Source organism: Fundulus heteroclitus, unplaced genomic scaffold (genome assembly GCF_011125445.2).
Source record: "Fundulus heteroclitus isolate FHET01 unplaced genomic scaffold, MU-UCD_Fhet_4.1 scaffold_137, whole genome shotgun sequence".
NCBI lineage: Eukaryota > Metazoa > Chordata > Actinopteri > Cyprinodontiformes > Fundulidae > Fundulus > Fundulus heteroclitus.
In genome coordinates, this window is record NW_023396549.1 from 171,194 (window position 1) to 188,091 (window position 16,898).

Sequence of the window (16,898 nt, forward strand, 5' to 3'; positions counted from 1 at the left end):
GAAAGGCCAGTGATTTTGAGTGTTTGTAACACTTTGTATACTGTGACCTTCTCCTGCATTGTTTACATTTCAATTGTTTTTATAGTGTATTTTAAATCTATGTTTACTTTTAAATCTCTGCTGCACCTACAACTGTAATCTAACTTTTTACTGCAACTTACAAAGCTGTATGCAATGAAATTTCGTTCTGTACGCACTCTGTGCATACAAAATGACGAATAAAGTTGTCTAAAGTCTAAGTCTCCCATGTTAAAAATCCACACCCTTGGCAGGAAATTGACCTACTGAAAATAACTTTTACACTTGATTCCTGTATCTGGAACTCTTTAAGGTTGTTGCATCAATACTCACGCCTGAAAAAAATTGTTTAAATAAATTAAGAAGAGCCTCAAAATATATGTTCAATTATTACTGAACCCATGATGATTAATAACATGGTGCATTTCCCATTTATAGTACAACTAAACAGTGGAGCTCAAAACTTGTCAGAAAAGACACACTATCCAGCCTAATGTTGCTGGTAGTGTTGATATGATCAAAATCGAGCTAACTACAGCAGATGCAATATGTAGATGAACTATATTTAGCCATTTTACTTGTGTCTGAACTTACTGCCGCAGGTGCGGTTGTACTTGCTGCTCTCCTGCGGGTGACCTTTAAGCTTGCATTTAAACCGATGCTGCCAGAACTCCGGAAACCAAGGGTTCCTGAGGTTGTTTTCTGGACGGAGCTTCAGGTAGTAATCATCAAACCATTTCACGTCTGCTGACTGCAGCTTGATGGTGATGCCCCCGGCTGCCTCCCTGACATAGCCATCTGTCACGTCGGACCTGTCCGCCCATCCATCGCTGCAGAGGAATGAAAGGAAAGAAAAGTAGAAGCGTTTAGCAGGTCTAAGAATCCAAATAAATGCAATCAATATAGCTTCGAGGATAAAAACAGACAGTGACTTACAAAGCTATTCAAAGCACTTGAACTAACAGTTAAATACAAAAGCTGTGGCTTGTGAGTCTCTTAAACCCCCTTTACTCTGTTACCCCTAAATAAGCCCATCGCAACCACTTGTCTTTGGAGGTCATGTGAGTAAATGTGTGTAATTTAATCCTCTAATCTCAGAATAAGAGCAGCAGTTCTGTGAAGATCTCAGATTTGTTAGAGGACCGTAGTGCACGAGGAGCAGCGTGAAGACACAGGTCAGGGAGAATGTTATGGGGAATCTGAAAGCAGGGTTGGGCTATAAAACAGTGTCTCAAGCTCAAGGAACCTCAGGAAACACTGTCTAGTCCATTACACAGAAATAGAAAGATTATAGCATCTCTGTGGACAGATGTGCACAAGGGGATCTCCAGAGAAGCTGCAGCGATCTAAAACTAAGGGACTAATATTGCTCGTGCACTTCCCAAAATCGGCCTCTGTGGAAAAACTGCAAGGAGGAAGCAATTGTAGAAGAAAGTTATCCACAAGCCATGTAATGGGACACAACAAATATTATGGAAGAAGGTTCTCTGGTGAGCTGAGAATAAAATGGGATTTTTTGGCCTGCATGCATTGTGTGGTTAAAAAAAAAAAACAACTAACACTGCCATTTATATGTTGTTGTACGCGTCCTTTCCCAGAGTGAGAAATGGCGCGGGAATGCTTTTCTTCAAGAAAGACTGGAAAACCGCTCAGAGTTGATGGGAAGATGAATGGAGCTAAATACAGAGAAGATCCTGGGGAAAAAAAAACAAAACACTGTAGTACAGAAAATCACCTGAGACCGGTGCAGAGGTTCAGCGAAATATGTGTTTTATGTCGAGACACAGAGAGAACAGAAGAAACGATATGGCGCAAATCATGGGAACGTGACCTTTGTAGCACTGACAAAAGTGGGCCCTTTGATTTATTGAACGGTCGTCAGACCAAGTATGGAGGAGATGCCTTGTGCAGTGAAAGAGAAAGTCATAATCACAGACAGATCCTATTTTACACACACGCACACACACACACACACACACACACACACACACACACACACACACACACACACACACACACACACTCATTTTAAAGGAGAGGAAAGGCAAAAAGGTGAAAAATAGAAAGGGCTAATATAGGAGACATAGTGTAAAAAGAAGCACAAACAGAGACAGCACTAGACAGTCAGAAGACATGTAGGAGGAAACTCTTACATCATCGTGGGCCACGTCCAAAATCCAATGGATCACTTAGAAAAGGGTCATAACCACCAGGCCTAGACACACCCACACGCGTGCACCAGCAGACTTCTGAGCTGATCTGGGTCAAACTGGGTTTGTCCAATGCAGCTCAGCTTGCACCCGCTACACGCATGTAATCTACCGTCGCATCGCACTTAGACACTCCAGCCTGCATCTTTAGTGAGACGCCCAGGTTTACGGCTCCCTTTACAACGAGCAGATGGCAGCGTGAGTGTGAATGTCAGTGTGCGTGAAAGACGCAGATAAATGGAGGGAACTGGATTGAATGACAAATGTCTAACATTTTGCTGCAAGCAAAACAATGATCTCACATCTTACAATGAAGATTAGGTTCTTTCAGCCTAATTTACTTTGTTTCAGCCTTTTTCTTTTTCCACCAATGTTTTTTTTCCTCTCCTCTCTCGGTCTCGGAGCCTCCAGAGTACAAAACTCATTTTCTCCTACAGCAATCCCTGCAGCCAAAGTCAGATTGGAGATCCAGTGTGTGTGTGTGTGTGTGTGTGTGTGTGTGTGTGTGTGTGTGTGTGTGCGTGTGTGTGTGTGTGTGTGTGTGTGTGTGTGTGTGTGTGTGTGTGAACCGCTTCCCCTGCCTGCCACCATGTGTGCCTCAGTTAAATCTTCCCTTTCTTGTGGTCATTGTTGTTACTGACACCCACCGTCAGTGAGCTGTGGTCATACATCATTCTGAAATTATTTTTAGATTGCTGTCAATCCACCCACTCCAGGTGTATGCTGGTAATGCGGGTAAATTAATGTGTAAATGAATAACATCAAATTTGTATGGGGCAAAGGGCCAATAAAATCGCTGAAATGTATTTGACAATTTTAAAGGTTTAATGAAAATGAAGAACAAAAACTCTGAGCTAAACATTTTTTTCCTCCTTTGATGTACTTTAATGCAGATTGTAAGGACTTGGTTGTTCAAATGTTCATATGTGGGGTGGATCTTGCTGAATTTTGTTTTTTCTTCCCACAGGTGAAGAAAATTGGAGTTGCCGTCATGTTTCATACCTCTCAATATTTCCTCCATCAATTTGGAGTTGACCTTTACTTTAATAATGAGAGCATTGCTGACGTAGACGACTAGGACAGTTGGAAATAAATTGCTGTGAATGTAATAGGAGAGTGTTGGGTTTTTTTGTTGTTTTTTTTCAGTATGTGAGCTGGAATCAAGTGCAGGGATGAAGTGCCTCCCAAGGCTCTGCTGGTGCATTTCTGCCAAAATACCCCATAAAATAACAAAAAAACAAAACAGCCTCAGCACGTCCACTTTATTGACTATGATTATTCTACCTAATCTGGCCCCTATGTACTAGTGTCAATTTCAACACTTCTGACTAAATGCTAACCACCCGAGGCTGTTCCCCGCTCCCAAGGCACCAGAAGCTTTGCAATTACCACTCTTTATGTTGATTATATTCAGATGCATCTGGCAGTTAGTTAAACACCAGTAATCCCTTAAAACTACAATGAAACTGTGTCCAAATAAAGCGAAGCAACGTCGTTTTAGAAAAAATAAAACAGAAGTAGGTTCTTTTGGGAAATCAGTCCTGAGTTCAGCGGACGTTTTAGTCATTTGATTCCCCACAGTTAATCTTCTGTCAAATCTGGGTGAAATACTTATATTTTTTCAAGCCAGGGGTTATCAGAGTATGAGGAATTGTGTCCCCATTAAAGAACTTAAAAACCTTATTCGTGCTTTTATCATCTTAAGTCTGGACTGCTGTAAAACTCTATGTGTTTAACTGGATCAATGATCCCCGCAGAGTTGACAGACAGATTGCTGAATTTCATCTCTCAATTGGAACTAAAAAGCATGAGCACATAACTCCAGCCTAGGCATGACTTTATTGGCTTTCTGTCCTCTTTTGCACTGACGATAAAACATTGCTTACTTTTAATCTTTTAAATAGTACAGCCCTATCTTATTTATGTGATCTTTATTTATGTCACACCCCTATGGGTTTGTCAGTGATGAAAAAAAAGAATATTTTGCTTCGGCTGCCTTAAATCTACTCATGGCAAAAGGAAAGTACACCCTCTTTACAGTTTTAGGGTGTTATGTATGAAAAAATAGTAAAAATGCTTAGGTCTTTTCTAGAAATGCACAGAGAAATCAGCTGTTGAACCGAATCTGGTAATTTTATGCTGGAGCTATCATAATTGGCTAGTCAGAAATTAATGATCCATTTTTTTTGGTAAGAAATAGCAATAAGCAATAACAGGCAACACTGACACCCTTCTGTGCAGAAGTTGTTACTGAAAGAGGCGCACTCAAATTAACTATTTCGGTACCAGTATTTCGCACAACAGATGTAACAAGCTTTTAAAAGGATTATTAAGGAGGTCCTGTTAATTCAGGCACTCACAAGCTGGAGTTAGATGTCTTAAGAGAATATTCTTGTTAGACATCTGTTACCCTTTTTAGGAGACCAACTCTCTCTGTCAAAGGACACACATAATTGGGAAATGTTGGCAGTCTTTTAAAAATCTCACAGTTAACATAAGCCTTTCCGAACGCTACAAGGAACTGCTGTTCGTAATGCTATCAGAGCTAATAATGCTAGTTGTACTAAGCTAGTATAACATCCTTGTGCTGTATATTTCATCGACTGGCGACCTGCCCAGGGTGTACCCCACATATTGCCCAATGACCGCTGGAGATAGGCTCCCCGCGACTCTCCCTGGATAAGCGGGTCTAGAAAATTGATGGATGGTAAGAGCTTTACAAAACTGGCCATTTTAAAACCATTTTAAATTGGCCACAAAATCTCCAATTGGTCCATATCTAGTCTCCTTCTGAAATAATTGTTATTTAACCTCAAGTACTTGCAGAAATCATCATTGGTTCTACACTAAACATTTCCGACAACAAAAGTATTTCCTGAATACTCAACTTTTTTGATCCAGCTGTAGTTTTCACCTATTTTGGTGAATTTTACCTTTCTCTTAGACACATGCACACAGAGATAACCTATAGAAATAAATACCAAAAAAACACAATGGAGTAGAGAAGATAAATTAGCCTGATGTTGCTGTAAATATGTGTCAATTCTAAAGTCACTCCATCGGATTAAGGTCACAATAAGAACTGTACGTGTACTTTACCGGGGTCTAGCCTTGTGTGCCATAAAATGCTACAGAAAACCACAGGCCAGGAAGCTGATATAAAGTCAGTAGCCAACAGAACAACAGAGAGCAGCACATATTTGAAAAAAAAGGGTTTCACGACATAAACCTCTTCACTGTGTGAAGCCTATACATATCAGGCAATACGGAGATTAAGTTCACTCTTTGGTGGGGGTTAAACGTTGGTGTTACTGGTGTTGATTTCCCTGCGAAAGCAAGTCATGATTGATTCATTTGGTCCCATTTCACTTTTGTGTTCACAACAGCTCTAAGCTTTCTCAAAAACAAAAAGTACCAGGAATACAACCTGAAATTTGTCAATGAAACTTATTATTACACTCTAGGCTGCACAGCCTACAGGACGTTGTCTGAATCACGCATGTTACATTTTAAACCAAACACACACAAACACATGGATTCTTAAAGAGGCACAATTTAGATACGTAACTGTGTGGGCGATGATGCAAATAAGAGGAGGGTTTCAAAGCAGACGTCGAGGGTCCACTTATAGAAGTACCGTACGTAAGGATAAGCTGAGCGTGTACCGGTATGTGCAAATGAAAGGAGGATGCAGTTGTTTACTTATTATTTCATCATACAGTAGACAGATCAATCACTTTTCTATTCTGGATCACAAAAAAGTGTTATAAATGACATTCAGTCTATTTCTCTCTTTCAGTCTCCCTCCACATGTCTGGAAGCCCAAGGCCGTTGTCATGGTTTTTCAGCCCACGTTCAACCTGCTGTCTGTACTTTGTGTCTCATTAGAGGCACACTGGATCGTAAAGTGTATGCACATACATACACCCACACACACTCACTCTCTCTCTCTCTTTCTGTCACACACTTCCACACTTACTTTCCTATTCACTATTCAATTAACATCTGATGCCCTGCACCAATATCACAAATGCTATTTGAGTAACCGTACATTATTCCAGTGTTGTAGGCCACCAAAATACCTTAAGCATAACTTTAGCAAATCAATTCCACAAAGCGGGGCCTGAGGCACCTGCCTTTTCTTTTCTGTTCATTCGGGGTAAAAATAGAAACTAGAACTCATTTGCAAATGGTTATTAATTTCTAGCTGTCTCTTTCTTGGTTATAAAATCCATCACAAGGCTGAAGTTTCTGACTACATGGATTCAAAAAAAAAAAAAATAAAAAAAAAAAAAAAAGGTTCAAGACAGTGAGTTTCTTACTTTTCGCTTCAATAGTATTTAATATTACATACAGAGAGTGCCTTTGGATAAAAGCATTTGCCTTGCTAAATGTATTCGTAAAATTATGTAGATTGCATTGCACTATAGCCAATAAACACACTCTTTCAGTGTGTTTTGGATGTAACCTGATCATTATACTTTGAAACGATATATTCTGTCAACAGGTCTGTAGCGACTCTCAACCACCTCTTTAGTCGCTTCTGGCTGCGGGGAATCCAAGTTCTAACGCACTTACGCAAAGATGTCCAGATAGGGAGATAAGTTGCGGGAGTTCCCATTTATTGAATGCAATTTGAAGATGAACAACAATCTAAAATCCAGATTGGCGATCTTTGACAACATGTCAGACGGACAGCAGATTATGAAGAGTGTGGATGTGGTAGAGCTTAACCAGTAGTCTAAGCCCGCGAGAGCAGTAAAAAAAACGTATAACCTCCTGCCACCCGAACTCTTTCTGCCCTCTCACCTCTCACCTATATAGATTTCCCCTCTACACCGCCACCAGTGGTAGAGCTAAATATAGGTCAGTGCGTCAGCCCGCATGTAAACAAAACACTACCACCCAAACCAAATAAACCAGACCCAAACTACACCCAAACACCATTAACTATAAATGGCTCCAAGGTCTAACATCCTGAAAATAAGTGAACATTTCTTTACTATGAAATAAGAACACATATTTATATTTCAAATTGTCTGTTCATCACTTATTGCACAAAAAAAAAAGGTTAACATAAGCAGAATCAATTATTTTTGAAAAACACTGAGTAAAGCATGTGAACAGCATCGCGTGAGATTAAGCAACATTATTATTGCTCCAATATTTGAGTCGCAGTCGCATCATTACTGAAGCAGAGGAGCACAGGTGCGGTATGTATGAAGTAGTATTACTGCTGCCGCATGTTTGTGGGAGAATGAAATGATAAAAAAAAACATCCGTCACAGCGCTGTTTAGCAGATAATCGAATCGTGTTTCCGACGGAGTCCAATATGTAGGCATCTGCATCAGGCTGAGGGGATGTAATATTTAGAGAGCTCCATCCGTTTATCCATTTATCCATCCATCCATTATCCATTCCTATTTATCCTTGCAGGGTCAGAGTAGGGGCTTTGGGGGAGAGAGTATTTGCTGCATAACTCCTCCATTAATTGGCGAGAGGTGAGGTAAACCTAAGAACACCAGTTCATCACAAGGAAACACAGAGGCACACAGGGTAAACAACCACGCACCTAAAGGGCTATTTAGGGAAACCAATTACAAAATATTGTGTCTATAACTTTGGCTCCCTGAAGGAGAGGAACGTGGTACAACACATATAGCATGGGACGTATAGAGACGCCCCACAAAACAGCCATGGAACCTGGATAACACTAGACCTACAGGGTTGCACAGACCCAGCAGATAAAACGGATTGTGCCATCAAAGTGGCTGTGCAATGTCCAAACGATAGAACTCAACATTACTGTGCGGTGATGAACTGCTGGCTGCAGCACAGATTTCTCTCACAGAAGTCTCTCTAAGGAGAGCGCAGGATGCCGCTATGACCTGGTTGAAGGGGCCCTCAAACTATGAGGCAGAGAAAGAGCTCTAATGCGATACCCCAAGTAGATGGCCTCTTCTCCTCCGTCAACAGAACCAAGGAAAGGAACCTGGATCTTGTTGTCACACCACGGCTCATTTTTAAGCATACAAGCTTCTTTTGCAAGATTGAATTGTTGCCACCAACAGTGGAGGCAAACGCTTGTTGTTTAACTGGAGGTTTGTTGATCAAAACCATGTCCCTCGACTCCGAGAACAGGGGGAGATGTTGTACCGAGTGAATCAAGTTTTTTTGTCAAGTACCAGGAGAGATCCCATACATGCACAGTAGATGCAAACTATATATATATTATATCTATATATATATATATATATATATATATAATATATATATATATATATATATATATATATATATATATATATATATATATACACACACGTATATATACACACACACGTATATAATAATGTTACTATATAATTTCTTTACTGTCATTTTGATTGAGCAAACGGCTCAGAGTTCTAAATAAAAAAAATCAGATCATAAAAAACGGCAGGAGGCATCCTGACCAGATGCCCGAGCCACCTCAACTGACTCCTCTCGACGTGGAGGAGCAGCGGCTCTACTCTGAGTCCTCCCCAGATGACTGAGCTCCTCACCCTATCTCTAAGGGAGAGCCCAGACACACTACGGAGAAAACTCATTTCAGCCGCTTGTATCCGGGATCTCGTTCTTTCGGTCACGACCCAAAGCTCGTGACCATAGATGAGGGTAGGAACGTAGATCGACCGGTAAATGGAGAGCTTCGCCTTTTGCCTCAGCTCTCTCTTCACCACAACGGATCGGTACAGCGCCCGCTTCACAGCAGACGCTGCACCAATCCGCCTGTCGATCTCCCGCTCCATCTTCCCCTCATTCGTGAACAAGACCCCAAGATACTTGAACTCCTCCACTAGGGGAAGCACATCCTCTCCAACCCGGAGGAGGCACTCTACCCTTTTCCGGTTCAAGCCCATGGTCTCGGATTTGGAGGCACTGACTCTCATCCTGACCGCTTCGCATTCGGCTGCTAACCGCTCTAGTGGCCTCCTGGACGACTCCCTGGTGAGGTGTTCCGGGCACGTCCCACCGGGAGGAGGCCCAGGGGAAGACCCAGGACACGCTGGAGGGACTATGTCTCCCGGCTGGCCTGGGAACGCCTTGGGATTCCCCCGGAGGAGCTGGCCCAAGTGGCTGGGGAGAGAGACGTCTGGGCCTCCCTACTGAAGCTGCTAAACCCGCGACCCGACCCCGGATAAGCGGAAGATGATGGATGGATGGATGGATGGATGGATGGATGGATGGATGGATGGATGGATGGATGGATGGATGGATGGATGGATAGACCAATCTTCAGAGTCAAAACACAAAGGAGCAAAACACTAAAACTTTGGACTAGAAAGAGGAACTTTCTGTCACATATTCACATCATCTTGTGTTAAGTGAGAGCTTGCTCATGTATAAAAAAAAAATGGACAGTGAAGCCGGCCACTTCAAAGTTTTAGATCACCTTAAAACACATTTTGGCATTGTTCTCTAAATACTGTAGGAAAACGTATCCACGAGTAAAAACGAGTAAAATTTGGTCAGCAATTGTGAAAAATAATTGATTTTGGTCTGAAGACGTGCCGCCAATAGGTCACTTAAGTAATTTATGCCCAAGTTCAATAACAACATGCCACCCGACCACAACACACAGGTTCCAGATCAGCGTCTGCTGCTTACAACCTAAAACACTGCACACACGCTCAATGCACATGAAACAAACACAACCATGTACAACCAGCACAGTTACAGAACCCTTTAACCAATAATTAGATGGACATAAAGAACGGGTAAAAAGATTAAATACTAAGTGCACAAACTAAGTATATACCTGCGAGCATGAGTCGTCCTCCAGCTGTACCTTTATATGCTGGTAGGCAATTAAAATAATAACAATAATTAAAACACAGTTGTCAGAGTCATCTGTGAATGTTATTTCCTCAATAATAAATGCTTCTGCTTTTAAGGCAAAAAAGTAAATAGATAGAGACTTAATTCAGCTTGATGAAGCAATATGTGATTGTTTTTATTTGGTTATGAAGCAAACGTTTAACCCAGTTCCAGTTCTGAAAGCAGCCGCCACTAACTGGATTTGTAATATCGGGAGATGATTCAGCTGTCGGCACTCCCGACAACTAACCGGCTAACTGTGGCATGTTGGTGTTTGACAACGCAGAAAAGAGGTGTGTGTGTGTGTTTTGGAGTCTAACACCATTCAGCTCACCAGTGGATGAACTGAAGAGAAGCGATGATGGGCAGAGAGGAAGGAGTTTATCCCTGAAGCACCAATTAAAGGATAGGAGGATCATCTAAGCTGTGCTTTCTTTTTGGCTATAGTAAGTAATAAAATAAATGGGAAATAAAAAAAAGGTACAAATGTTTGAAACAACCAGATGGCTGACCCATTGGCATGAATTATATTTGATCTACTTTTTTTTGCTTCCACAAAGGTTTTACAAAACAGAGCTGTGTAAATTAAAATATCTGTAATCTGTAAACATCTGTAACTTAAAGTTTTATAATAAACAGCAGTGATCTGCCCTACAGCATAGGTTAAATGTCTCTATTATCCCCAGCTCAGCCTTTTCCGAGATGATTCATCACATATTTTTCTTTTCAAACGACACATTAACTGCTGTACTTTTGCCTTGAGTCACTATGCTGTATTTTAACCTCCTATTGGAAAATGAAACTTAGTTTTACAAAACATGAGCAAAAGGCTTTTGTCTCTTTATTTATGTCGCTGTTGTCTTCATGTATGGCCCTTTTTAGTACGAAAACCATGACTTCTTAAGTGCATTCCTCCAGATTGCAGAAATGCACTTAAGCATGCTCTTTCTGCTTTTTTTTCTGACTTTGTAAGTGAACATTTTTAATAGCATTGTGAATTGTGACACTTACATATACCCTTTAAAATACAAATGACACTGGGAAATAATAGAAGTTGAACCTGTGTCACAACCTTCAGTCTTTTGCATCTTATAATGTTATTACCAAAGCAAAGTAGAAGAAATTTTATATTTGCGTGTTTTCATGACTAATATGTATGCAGATGTTGACAGCAATATCTCAGTTGTTGTCAAGATGAAGTCACAGTTAAACTAAGTTTACGTTTGTCATTTCAACAAAATTAACAAATCTTCCATTTTTGAGCCACTTTTTCAGTATAAATACACAATTGTGATATAAACAGCAGATATTTCTATATTGCTAAAGATTTGAAGGAAGGAAGGAAGGAAGGAAGGATTATATTTGCCAGGAACCCTGTGATCCTGGATATATATATATATATATATATATATATATATATATATATATATATATATATATTTGCTATGCAGTTGATTTATACACTTTTCTTCCTACTGGGAATGAAATAAACGGCTAAATAACAAATGCTAGGCACCAAAATAAACATCAAATTAAATATATTTTCAAATCTATGACAGGGAATTGTAAATGTGTGCATTGATCCTGCACAAATATCGCACCTGATAAAAGAATCTTGCCTTTAAAGTGCAACTTTGCCATTGGTAAACTTTTCAAGGACAACGCAACTATATGAGAAACATCGGCATTACTGAGTGTTCCGACAGATAAAATCAGCTACACACATAAGGACAAAAGGATATGCAGAGAGATTACTATGAGTTCTAGCAAACAGTAACAGCGTGGGTGAACTGAATACTTCCGAACAATGACAGCTCATCTATCATGGACCCCAGCCAACAGTGGTCAGAGGTCACTGTGACAACAGCGAAACTCATTTGGCCAAACGTCGGGACCGCCTCACACACCAACGCTGTGGAGCTAAATTTGTGTGCGTGTGCCATGGAGGCAGAGATACAAGACCCGTGTGTGTGTGTGTGTGTGTGTGTGTTCAACTGTGTAATTCAGTGAGTGATCGGACCACTTTACATGCCTATCATTCAATAACACACAGACACAGAGAGTAGAACAGCCTCCGCCTGCTTACCTTGGCAGCGGGTTCATTTTTACCTATCTATCAATGTCACACCTCATTACCTTCTGGCTCTGTTTCTGACACTCTCAGCTGCTCTCAGCCCCAGCTCTGTTTCCTGTTCGTCTATTCTTACCACATCTGGATCCCCCTCTCCCCTTTTTGTTTTTCCACATTTCCTCCACCTGTCTCGGCCTTTTTGTTCATTCTGATTGCCTTCTTTTTGTCACACCACATAGCTAGTATACTGATGTAGCTGCGTTTGTGCACATTTTGTTTTCATCCAAAGAAACCTTGAACAGAACAAAAAGGTGCGTGGGTTTAAATGAAAGTGGTGGCAGGGCGACGCTGAGTGCTTCCTGGCAGCAATTTCTTGACAAAATTCTCCACTTTGCCCGTTTTATTAAAAGACATAACCTCTGCTTGTTACCATATATCATAGTAAAACTATAAACACTTACAAAAGCAGTTTTTCCATCAGGAGTAACAAGTGGTGGACATTTCCACTTTATTACAGTAATGATGGATCAGGTTGTTACAGCTTTGCCTGGCAGGGGAAATCCAGAGAAGTTGTCAGTGTTTATGGGGAACAGTATTACATTGTTCTAGGAGCACAATTCCAGGCACATTTAGCTTAACGAAGGAACAATAATTGCTGTTACAGATTCAGACCTGGTGCCATCTTTGGGCCAGTACAGGTTGTCTGCCCAGATAAGCTCCAAAAATGGTCTGGCATAGTAATTGCTTGCCTGATGTCCACAACACTACTACTTGGTTTTAACTGGAATCAATATTTCCACATGATAAGTTGAAAAAGTGACACTACAATGCTAGCTACTTACTGAAATTCTTAAAGCCACTATTCCCATTTTACAGAGGTAAAAGGCAGAGTTCTTCTGACAATGCTAGTGTGCAAATTCACTCCTTAACCTATAATATCACACCAACTGGACAATATTTCCTGACAATCAGGTGCCTCAACTTGGTCATTTCGATAAAAAAACAATTTGTTATGAAGTGTTTTTGGCATGTATTAATAGTTATTCATAGTCAAACCAAACCTATTGCTTTAAAACACTTGCTACTCTTCCATAAAAGCCAGATTTGTTTTCCTTTTTTTTTCATTTGCAGCACTTTGAATCATGTTGTTACTGAAAAGTGTTTTATAAATAAACTTGTCTCGCCTTGCCTAATAGTGTTCTGTCAGCAGGTTCTTTCACCTGAGCTGTGAATCTCTGCAGCTCCTCCAGAGACACCATGGGCCTCTTTGGCTGCTTCTCTGATTTATGCTTATCTTGCCAAATCGCACGCACTAAGACACCATCGACAAGGAGAACTCCGACCAAATTATGTTGCACTTCACTTTATGTAGGGGTATCAGAGAAGAAGGAGCTGAATATAGTCACATGGCATTTATTTATTTAAATATTTTTTCCCTTTCACTGCACAGTTAATATAGTATATAAAATCTAGTTATAAAACATCCAGGTTTGTGTTTTTAATGTGACTATATGTGAAAAAAATGTGTGAAATGTGAAAAGACTATAAAAATGGGTATGCCTTATCAAACCAATACAACATTTATAGGTATAATACAGATTGGATACAGATTTTTATATGCATATAGAATAAGAAAGCATGTGTTTAATGTTAGTTTCTTTTGTTAGAAGTACTAAAGGATTATCCATATTCTCTCTGACGACAGTCACGGTGAAGAAAGAAAATGACTAAACGGAAGGAAGCAGGAGGTGCAGTAAAATAAATAGCTGTGAGAGGAGGGGGGGGGATGGATGAGAGCAGAAAACAGACATTATTCCCCTTCCAGCTGGGGTCTTTGTCTGGATGCAGTCAGGTGTGAGAGCATTACACATCAACAGAAGACACTAGTTCACGAAAAACAAGAACTCTGCTGTATCGAGGTGTGACTACAACCTTTTTATGTCACGGTGTTATGAGTCAGTAAGCACTTTCTACCTGTTCATCAATTTATGGGGATAACCGAACAAATCTTATTGGCTGCAGAAGATGAAGAGACAACAAGAAAGCAATATCGCAGAGCAGCAACAAAATACGGGTCAACACAGAGAGGCAAGCCGAGGAGAGCGGAAGATAAAGGAAATAGCTAAAAGAGCAAACGGGGCGCCGAGGAGACAATGAGACTTATGAATGAAAGACCGAAGGGAGCGAAGAGGTTAAAGAGAAAAAAAAAAATCCTCTGGGATATGTCAAGGCAGAGAAGGCAGAAAGTGACACAGATACGATCTCCGGGGAGGAGATCGAATTACGGGCGGTGAGAAAAGAAGATCAAAAAGGAAGGCGGCAGCTTTCTGTACGGTTTGGAGTACGTTTGTAATGTTGTGAAACCAAGAGCAAAACAACGTTTGGGGAGGGGAGTGGAGCTGGAGCAAAATACGCAGTTGGACAAATGCTGGAGATCTGAGGTTCGGGGGAGAGTTAGAGGGGAAACGGAGACTCTATATTCTACTTTTTGCTCCTGGTCCAGCCTCATTACTTTTTATTGCTTCGCACATAAAAGTGTCTTCTCTCATTTTTGACACAGCAGACATTGTAATATCACCTGCTGGGGTAATACACCTCCAGCGTAACATTACTCTTCCTATCTGAGTCTTTTTTATTTCGACCTCATCTTTATCACCATGGTGGCCTTCTGGTCTTTTGCTTCCCTGATCCTTTTCTCAATCTGAGCCTTTTGAACCCCTTCGCTATCATTTTCTTTTTTCCCTCTCTGCTTCCCACCGCGCTCTCAGCTGTTCTATTTGAAGATCTCCGTGCCAAGCCCAAAGCATTTTAAACACCTTTTAAGCACGGGGTCAGACAAGGAAGGAGGGCAAATCTAACAAGTTCATTACAGTATTTAAGTCACATATCCTCTAATCCATTCCAAGGCATTTTAAATGACACATGACATGTTAAAACTCTTTTCAAAACTCGCCCATTTGCATGTCAGTGTATAGCAACGAGGACATTTATGGCAAAAACAAATAAAGGTAATACAGAAAACCAACACTGATCTGTAGAGCTGCACATTATACTAAAAATCACCTAAATCCCAATGCACAATACCAAATAATAACAATAGCATATAATTACAAAAGAATATAAGCAAATGAATGATTATAAAGTACTGTGCATTCCGGCTCCCTATGTCTGTCATATATTTTTGATACATGCTTGTTGTTTGGTGCAGCTTGTAAGAGGACTTCTGGGAAAGTCCAGGGGCAACGGTAACGTAAGAGTTGTCCTGTAACTAGTGGGTTGCTGGTTCGATCCCCCGCACCGAGTGTCTCAATTGTTGTGTCCTTGGGCAAGACACTGCATCTGCATTGCCTGCTGGCGGTGGTCAGAGGGCCCAGTGGCGCTGATGTATGGCAGTCGCTCTTCTGTCAGTCTGCCCCAGGGCAGCTGTGGCCACTAACATAGCTCACCACCGTCAGGGTGTGAATGTGTGAAGGATTATGGAGTTGCCGGACTTATCAGTCACTAAGAGTCATTAAGAAATGTGCAACTTTTTTAAAGAACAATGATGTTGAGATGGAAAACATGATTGAAAGAATTTTCCCGGGAACTGGACTGACTACCCTCTATCTGGGGTCTATATTTGCAAGATACCAAAGCATAAAGACATTAACACTGTTTTCATGTGTTAAATTTATAATTTCGCTGGATTGTCTGAAAATAAATTATTCATTAATTCATACGTTGCCTGCCTTCTACTGCTGCACTATCATAATTCATTATTGCAGTGCTTGTATAAACAGATTGCAGTATTTTCACAATTGATATTTATTATGCAGAGCTACTGGTGGTCTTATTTCTAATGTTTTCTTACATTTCCTGTAATTTACATGCATATGTGCTGCTTTATTGCCTGAATTTCCCCATGGGCATCATTGAAGGGACATCTCTTCTGTCTGCCTGTCTGTTTTCCTAATATTGTCTTGACCTTCTGTTAAGATCACCACCCATAAATACACATCATAATTCAGCTGTTAGTTTACATGCACTCAATATGAATATAAAATGCTGTGCCCCGGTACAGACTTTGCTTTGTTTTCCATTCTTCAAAAAATATTTTTAATATCAACAATAACCTGACAACAATAAAAGTCCAGCTTTTAAATGAAGATTTAATTTATAAGGGGGAAAAAAGCTTCTAGACTACCCAGCCATATTAGAAAATAATTTCCCCTTTGTAATGAAGAGGTCTTTATTACTGGGACTGTTTTTATAAAAGTAATTTGTAATGCACTTTAAGAGTACTTTTGCACTTTAAACTTGCATTTTATTTAGCACAGTACTTTGAGCATGAATTTGCACAGCAATAACCATTTGCACACAAGAAGTTTTAACTATTTATTGGATATTTTAATAATTAGCATATAGCCTTTTGTTTCAGGCTCTGCAGGTGCTCCTCATTAAAAAGCGTGGATGTCTGTGAAAAGAGAAGAATTGTTATGTAGAGCTAAGGTCTACTGTTGAGAAACTTAGGTGGTGTTAAATCTGTGAAAAGCGTGAGTATAATTATATATAATTTATAGGTTCCGGGAGAGACCATGGAAAACAGTGGGAACTTTTGCACATTTGTTAAGGTTTTAGGTGTGTCTAAAAAAATAAAATATTTATAAAAATAGGTGGGAATATGTATGTGAATATTTTATTTAATAAATATTTTACGTTACAGGTGAAAGCAGTAAATTGTTTGGTGCAGAATGGTTTA

The 16,898-nt window shown here is 40.2% G+C and overlaps 1 protein-coding gene across 1 annotated transcript in view; it reads right to left on the minus strand.

The window, feature by feature from the left end:
* Positions 1-16,898, minus strand: part of grm5b (glutamate receptor, metabotropic 5b) — a gene marked incomplete at its 5' end in the record, with an annotated part of 60,678 nt that overhangs the window by 25,696 nt on the left and 18,084 nt on the right. The window contains 1 exon segment of the mRNA XM_036129087.1: positions 613-848. Coding sequence (XP_035984980.1) covers positions 613-848 — 236 coding nt within the window.